Raw genomic sequence first — 6405 nt, forward strand, 5'->3', positions numbered from 1 at the left:
AAAAAAACCCAGAAAATTGGAAATAAACCCCAAAAAATTCCCAAAAAGCCCCAAATATTCCCAAAAATTCCCAAAAAGCCCAAAAATTCCGACCAGAACACCCCAAAAACCCTCAAATCACCCCAAAAAACCCCCAGAAAATTGGAAATAAACCCCCAAAAATTCCCAAAAATTCCCAAAAAGCCCAAAAATTCCAACCAGAACACCCCAAAAATCCTCCCAAAACCCTCAAATCACCCCAAAAAAACCCCAGAAAATTGGAAAATAAACCCAAAAAAATCCCAAAAACCCCCAAATATTCCCAAAACTTCCCAATAACCCCCAAAATCCCACCCAAAAATCCACCAAAACAACGGAAATCACCCCAAAAAAAGCCTAGAAAACTGGAAATAAACCCCAAAAAATTCCCAAAAAGCCCCAAATATTCCCCAAAATTCCCAAAAAGCCCCGAAATTCCCGAATCCCACCTGTGAGGTCGGAGGGCACCAGGTATTTCTTCTTGTCCAGGTCCCCAATCCGGGCCTTGGGCGCCTTTTCCACGATCACCTGGGGGGAAAATTCCTTAAATTTGGGGGGAAAAATCCGAATTTGGGAAGGAAAAAAATTCCTTGAATTTGGGGGAAAAATTCCGGATTTTAAGGGGGAAATTTTCTTTAAGTTTGGGAGAAAAATCCTGGATTTTAGGGGAAAAAAACCTTGAATTTGGGGGAAATATTCCTGAATTTTAAGGAGAAAATTCCCTGAATTTGGGGGGGCAGAATCTTCCTGATTTTGGGGAAGAAATCCTGGGAATTTTGGGAGAAAGTTCCTCAGTTTTGGTGGGGTGCTGCCTAAATTTGGGGGGAAATCTTTCTGGATTTGGGGGAAAATCCCTTAAATTGGAGAGAAAAGCACCTGAATTTTAGGTGAAAAAACCCAAAAATTGAAAGAAACCACAGCCAGGGAAAGGAAACCTCAGAGGGCCCCCAAAATTTGGGAATTTTGGGGTGCCCGGGATGGATTTTGGATCCTGGGGTGGAATTTTGGGGTGCCCGGGAAGGATTTGGAGATTCCCAGGGGGGATTTTGGGGCTCCCGGATGGAATTTTGGGGTTCCCAAGATGAATTTTGGGGTTCTTGTGCTGGATTTCGGGGTTCCCAGGGTGGAATTTCGGGGTTCCCAGGAGAAATTTTGGGGTTCTCGGGCTGGATTTTGGGGCTCCCGGGTGGAATTTTGGGGTTCCCGAGGAGGATTTCAGGGTTCCCGGGTGGAATTTTGGGGTTCCCAGCCTGGATTTTGGAGTTCCCGAGGAGGATTTCGGGGTTCCCAGGGCGGAATTTTGGGGTTCTCTGGCTGGATTTTGGGGCTCCCGGGTGGAATTTTGGGGTTCCCGAGGAGGATTTCAGGGATCCCGGATGGAATTTTGGGGTTCCCAGGATGAATTTCGGGGTTCCCGGGATGAATTTTGGGGCTCCCGGGTGGAATTTTGGGGTTCCGGGATGAATTTTGGGGTTCCCAGGATGATTTTTGGGGTTCCCGGATGGAATTTCGGAGTTCCCGGTGGATTCCGGGTTCCCGGGGTGAATTTCGGGGATCCCGAGGAGGATTTCAGGGATCCCAGATGGAATTTCGGGGATCCCAGGGTGGATTTTGGGGTTCCCGGGTGGAATTTCGGGGTTCCCAGGGATGAATTTTGGGGTTCCCAGGATGAATTTCGGGGTTCCCATGAGGGATTTCGGGGTTCCCAGGACGATTTTCGGGGTTCCCGGGTGGAATTTCGGGGTTCCCGGGATGAATTTTGGGGTTCCCAGGATGAATTTCGGGGTTCCCATGAGGGATTTCGGGGTTCCCAGGACGATTTTCGGGGTTCCCGGGTGGAATTTCGGGGTTCCCAGGGTGGGATTTCGGGGTTCCCTGAGGGGATTTTGGGGATCCCGGGTGGAATTTGGGGTTCCCAGGATGAATTTCGGGGTTCCCGGGGGGGATTTCGGGGTTCCCGGGTGGAATTTCGGGGTTCCCGTGAGGGATTTCGGGGTTCCCGGGGGTGCCGCGGCCCTCACCGGCACTCGGTCCGGGTACTTTTTCCGGATCTTCTCTCCCTCACAGCGACGCTTCTCGAACGGATGCTCCTCCTTGTACAGGAACTTCATGGCCGGGCCGGGCCGGGGGCCGGAGCGGGGCCGGGGCCTGACGGGGCCGGGCCGGGACCGGGACCGGGACCGGGACCGGGCCTGCACCGGAGCCTCGGGAGCGCGCAGGGATACGGGCCCGCCCCCGCCGCGCCTGCGCCGGCGGCGTACGCCGCGCAAACAGCGTAAGGAGCGCCCGTTGACGGTAATAGAGAGATCCTACGCAAGTAGCGCAAGGGAACGGGGTGTGCCCTCAGCGCCACGCAGGTGGCGTAAGGGAATGGGGTGTGCCCTCAGCGGTGCGTAAATGGCGTAAGCGCCTCGCCCACAGTGGTACGGCTCGTTCCCGTTCCTCCCAGTTCCCTCCTGTCACCTCCCGGTGCCTTCCTAAGGCCTCCCAGGCCGCTCCCAGTTCAGCCCAGTTCCCTCCCAGCGCGTCGGAGTGGCCACGCCGGTGCCCACGGCGCTACGCAGATGGCGTAAGGGCCCTGCCCACAGCGCTACGCAAGGTGCGGACGGTTCAGCCCAGTTCCTCCCAGTCCGTCCCAGTCCCTTCCTAAAGCGTCCCGGAGCTGCCCCAGCTGCTCCCAGTGCCGGTAACGGGGGAAGGATCCCGGTAACAGGGAGGGGTCCCGGTAACAGCGAGGGGGTCCCGGTAACCCGGGCGGTCCCGGGAAGGCCCCGGGCGGAGGCGCGGAAGGATCCGGGCGGTGCTGCGTCCCTCATGTGACTGACGTCATGTGACTGACGTCACCGCGCGGGGAGCGTCACGTGGCAGGAGGGAATAAACACGGGGCACGTGATTTTTCAAGGGGGCGTGGCCAACGCGAGGCGGACGAAACCATTGGGGGAAAATGGCGGGGGGGGGTGGAGGGGAGTCCGGGCGGGTCCATCCCAGTTCATTCCCAGTTCCTCCCAGTCCAGCCACAAACGAGTCCCGAACGCTCCAATTTTGGGAAAATCCAAACATTTATTTTCTCCCCCTCCCCCAAAACCTGGGAATGCGCAGAGGGAATTTGGGATCCCCCCCAAATCGGGAATTTTGGTCCGTCCCCCTCAGCCCGCCCGTCCCAGTAACCCCAGCGGCACCAGTAAGGGGTTCAGGGGGGGGCACTGGGCGGGCTCGGGGCTCTGGGGGGGCTCCCCCGGGGTGCGGGGGGCGCTCAGGGACCCCCAGAGCCCCCGCAGGTGCCGCTGGAGCCCCCCCAGCGCTCCCAGCGCTCCCAGTTCGGCCGGCAGCGCTCCCAGCAAGGACAGAACCACCGCGGCCTCTGCGGGGGGGGACAGCGGGGTCAGCGCCGCCCAGTTCGGGACTGGGAACCCCAAACTGGGCTGAGAACCCCAAAATGGGATCGGGAACCCAAAATTTGGGACTGGGAACCCCAAAGTGGGACTGGGAACCCTAAAATTTCCCCCTCAATTTTTTGAGTTTTCCCCCCCCCAAATTTTTGTTCTCCCTCCCAAATTTTTAGGATTTCTCCCCAAATTTTTGGGAATTCCCCCCAAATTTTTAGGTTTTCCCCCAGAAATTTTCAGGATTTACCCCCAATTTTTGGGTTTTCCCTACAAATTTTTGGGATTTCTCCCCCAAATTTTTGGGATTTCTCCCCAAATTTTTAGATTTTCCCCCCTATATTTTTGGGATTTCTCCCCCCCCCCCAAAATTTTGGGGTCCCCCCTCACCTGCGGGGCTCAGGGGGGGCTCCTTCCCCCCTGCGCTGATCCGCGCCAGGAACTCGTAAATCCTCCCAAAATCCACCTCCCACCCCCCGGGATTTTGGGGTGACCCCGAATTTTGGGGGGTCTCCACCTCCGGGGGGGTCCCCGAATTTTGGGAAGGCCCCAAATTTGCGGGGGTTCCCAAATTTTGGGGGGGTCTGGAGTGCTCGAGGGTCAGGGGCTCCGTGGCCGCCAGCGTCACCAAAAAAATCACCCCTGGAACCCCAAAATCAGCTCTAAAAAAAAACCCCCAGCTCTGGAACCCCAAAATCAGCTTTGAAACCCCCAAAAAAACAGCCCTGGAACCCCAAAAATCAGCCTGGGAACCCCAAAATCAGCTCTGGAACCCCAAAAATCAGCCTGGGAACCCCAAAATCGGCCCTGGGACCCCAAAAATCGGCCCAGGAACCCCAAAATCTGCTCTGAAACCCCAAAATCAGACCTGAAACCCCCAAAATCTGCTCTGGAACCCAAAAATCAGCTCCGGGACCCCAAAAATCGTCATGTGACCCCAAAAATCTGCTCTGGAACCCCAAAAACAATCCCTGAAACCCCAAAAAAAATCAGCCCTAGAACCCCAAAATTGGGGTTGGGAACACCCAAATCCATCTGGAAAACCCAAAAATTTGGTAGGGAATCCCAAAAATCGGTTTGGGAACCTCAGATCACCCCAAAATCCCCCCAGGACTCCCCAAATCCCAGATGGAGGAGCAGATCCGCCTCCAGAATCCCAAAAAATTCCCAAATGCCCACCTCAGGACCCCCAAAACCCCCTCAGGACCCCCAAAAATTCCCAAAAATCCCCCCAAAACCTGGTTGGGGGCGTGGAAATCCCAGAAAATTCCCAAATTCCCAGCTCAGAACCCCCCCAAACCTGGATAGAAGTGTGGATCCGGCCCCAAAATCCCAAAAAACTCCCAAATTCCCAGCTCAGGATCCCCCAAATTCCCCAAACCCCCCCAAACCTGGATGGGGGCGCGGATCCTGCTCTGGAATTGCAGAAAGTTCCGGAATTTGGAGCTCAGCGCCTCCCGAGCCGCCCGGCCCCGCAGCCGCACCAGCATCGCCCGGATCTGCCAAAATCGGGGCAAATTCGGGGATCCCCAAAATTTTTGGGGGGGTTGGGAACCCCTGAGAGGCCAAATTTGGGGGATTTTCCCGAAAATTTCCCCGAAATTCCTGAATTTTTTGGGAATTTCTCCCGTAAAATCCACCCCCTCTCCCGCTCCAGGATCCCAAAATTTCATCCCGAGGCGGCGAAATTTTGGGGAATGTGAAAAATTCTCCCCAAAAAATTCCCCTAAAGGGGGTCCTGGGTGGGATTTTGGGGTCCCCGAGGGGAATTCGGGGGAGTTTTGGGGGTCCCTGAGGGGAATTTTCTGGTTTTCTGAGAGAAATTTGGGAATTTTGAGGGGGGTCTTTGAGAGGAAATTTAGGGATCTTTGGGAAGGAATTTGGGGCTCTCTGAGGGGAGAATTTTTGGAGTCTTTGAGGGGAATTTGGCTTTTCTGAGGGGAAATTTTGGGGGTCTCTGAGGGCGGAATTTGGGGATCCATGAGGGGGAATTTGGGGGTCTCTGACGAGAATTTTGGGGATCTCTGAGGGCGGAATTTGGGAGTTTTGAGGGGGGAATGTGGGGGCTCTTTGAGGAGGAATTTTGGGATCTCTGAAGGGGCAATTTGGGGATTTCTGAGGGCGGAATTTGGGGGTCTCTGACGAGAATTTCGGGGATCTCTGAGGGGGCGACCCCCGACCCTTTTAGGCGCTCTGAGGGTCCCTCGGGGGTCTCCTGGGCTCGCCCCCCACCCTCCCTCCCTCCCCACCTCCTCCTCGCTCTTGCGGGGCAGCCGCTCCCTCAGCGCCGCCATCCGCGGCTCGGGGAGGCCGCGCTGAGCCTCGGCCCGCAGCGCCTCCAGCAGCGCCCGCTTCTCCTGCAGCGCCCACGAGCCCCGCTGCGGCCGCTCGGGGCTCGGCGGGAGCCGCGCGAACCGCGCCGGGATCAGGCGGGGCCGCCGCGGCGGCTTCATCGCGGCGGCTTCACCCTCACGGAGCCGAAATGGCGGCCGCGTCTTCTTGGCGCGCTTTTGTGACGTCACGCGGCGCCGAAGAGACTCGACTGCTCCGGGCGCAGCGCGCCCCCTAGCGGCGCGGAGGACCAGAGGCGCGGGTTGAATTTGGGGAGGGGGCGGCGTTTATTGGGGGGAATCCCCCGGAATTTGGGGGTTTTAGGGGGGGGTTTACAGAGGGGTCTCGGAGGTTTTCTCGTCGTCGGGGGGGCAGTCGATGAAATCGGCCAACATGGTGGTGGTCTCGTCCTGCTCCTGTGGGGAGGGGTCCCAAAGAATGGAGACCCCTCCTCAATTCGGGCTCGAATTCTTCTCAAAATCCCAAATGCGAACCCGAATTCCCTTCCAGGAGCCCAACCCCACCTGGACCCCCCCGTTCCCTTCCGGGCCACCCCAAAATGCCCCCCAGGACCCCCAAATTCCCCAAAATCCTCCCACAAACCCCAAATTCTCCCCAAGTTCCCCAAAAAATCCCCCCCGGGACCCTCAAATTTTCCCCCAAATCCCCCCTC

At 57.0% G+C, this 6405-nt stretch overlaps 2 protein-coding genes across 3 annotated transcripts in view; both read right to left on the reverse strand.

Annotated features, from left to right (window-relative positions):
- LOC121360512 (GABA type A receptor-associated protein) overlaps window positions 1-2836 on the reverse strand; it is a 6136-nt gene extending 3300 nt beyond the window's left edge. The window contains exons 1-2 of one of the 2 annotated variants that reach the window (XM_041480403.1): window positions 2040-2821; window positions 468-546 (exon numbers count right to left, since the gene is read on the reverse strand). In XM_041480403.1, the coding sequence (XP_041336337.1) occupies window positions 468-546; window positions 2040-2129 (169 nt within the window). In that variant the 5' untranslated portion in view covers window positions 2130-2821. Of the gene's footprint in view, window positions 1-467; window positions 547-2039 lie in introns of both variants that reach the window. The other variant, XM_041480394.1, reaches the window with a different exon arrangement.
- Window positions 2837-3060: 224 nt separating this feature from the next.
- Window positions 3061-6337, reverse strand: SNAPC2 (small nuclear RNA activating complex polypeptide 2). The gene is made up of 5 exons (XM_041480414.1): window positions 6069-6337; window positions 5651-5966; window positions 4743-4900; window positions 3792-4063; window positions 3061-3379 (listed from the first exon to the last, which is right to left on the reverse strand). The coding sequence occupies exons 1-5, from the start codon at window positions 6125-6127 to the stop codon at window positions 3165-3167; spliced, it is 1020 nt and encodes a 339-aa protein (XP_041336348.1). The 5' UTR covers window positions 6128-6337; the 3' UTR covers window positions 3061-3164.
- Window positions 6338-6405: the final 68 nt, after the last annotated feature.

The sequence above is a fragment of the Pyrgilauda ruficollis genome, unplaced genomic scaffold (assembly GCF_017590135.1).
Source record: "Pyrgilauda ruficollis isolate IOZ18807 unplaced genomic scaffold, ASM1759013v1 scaffold1142, whole genome shotgun sequence".
In the NCBI taxonomy this organism is placed as follows: Eukaryota; Metazoa; Chordata; class Aves; order Passeriformes; family Passeridae; genus Pyrgilauda; species Pyrgilauda ruficollis.

Bases quoted from the DNA above. Each gene is read 5' to 3' on its own strand.
- SNAPC2 (XM_041480414.1), bottom strand. From the start codon at position 6,127: ATGTTGGCCGATTTCATCGACTGCCCCCCCGACGACGAGAAAACCTCC. The intron at 4,901-5,650 runs GTGGGGAGGGAG...CGATTTTGGCAG, and splicing joins CCCGCAAGAGCGAGGAGGAG to ATCCGGGCGATGCTGGTGCG. The intron at 4,064-4,742 runs GTTTTTTGGGAT...GTTTTTTTTTAG, and splicing joins CCTGAGCTGGGAATTTGGGA to AGCTGATTTTGGGGTTCCAG.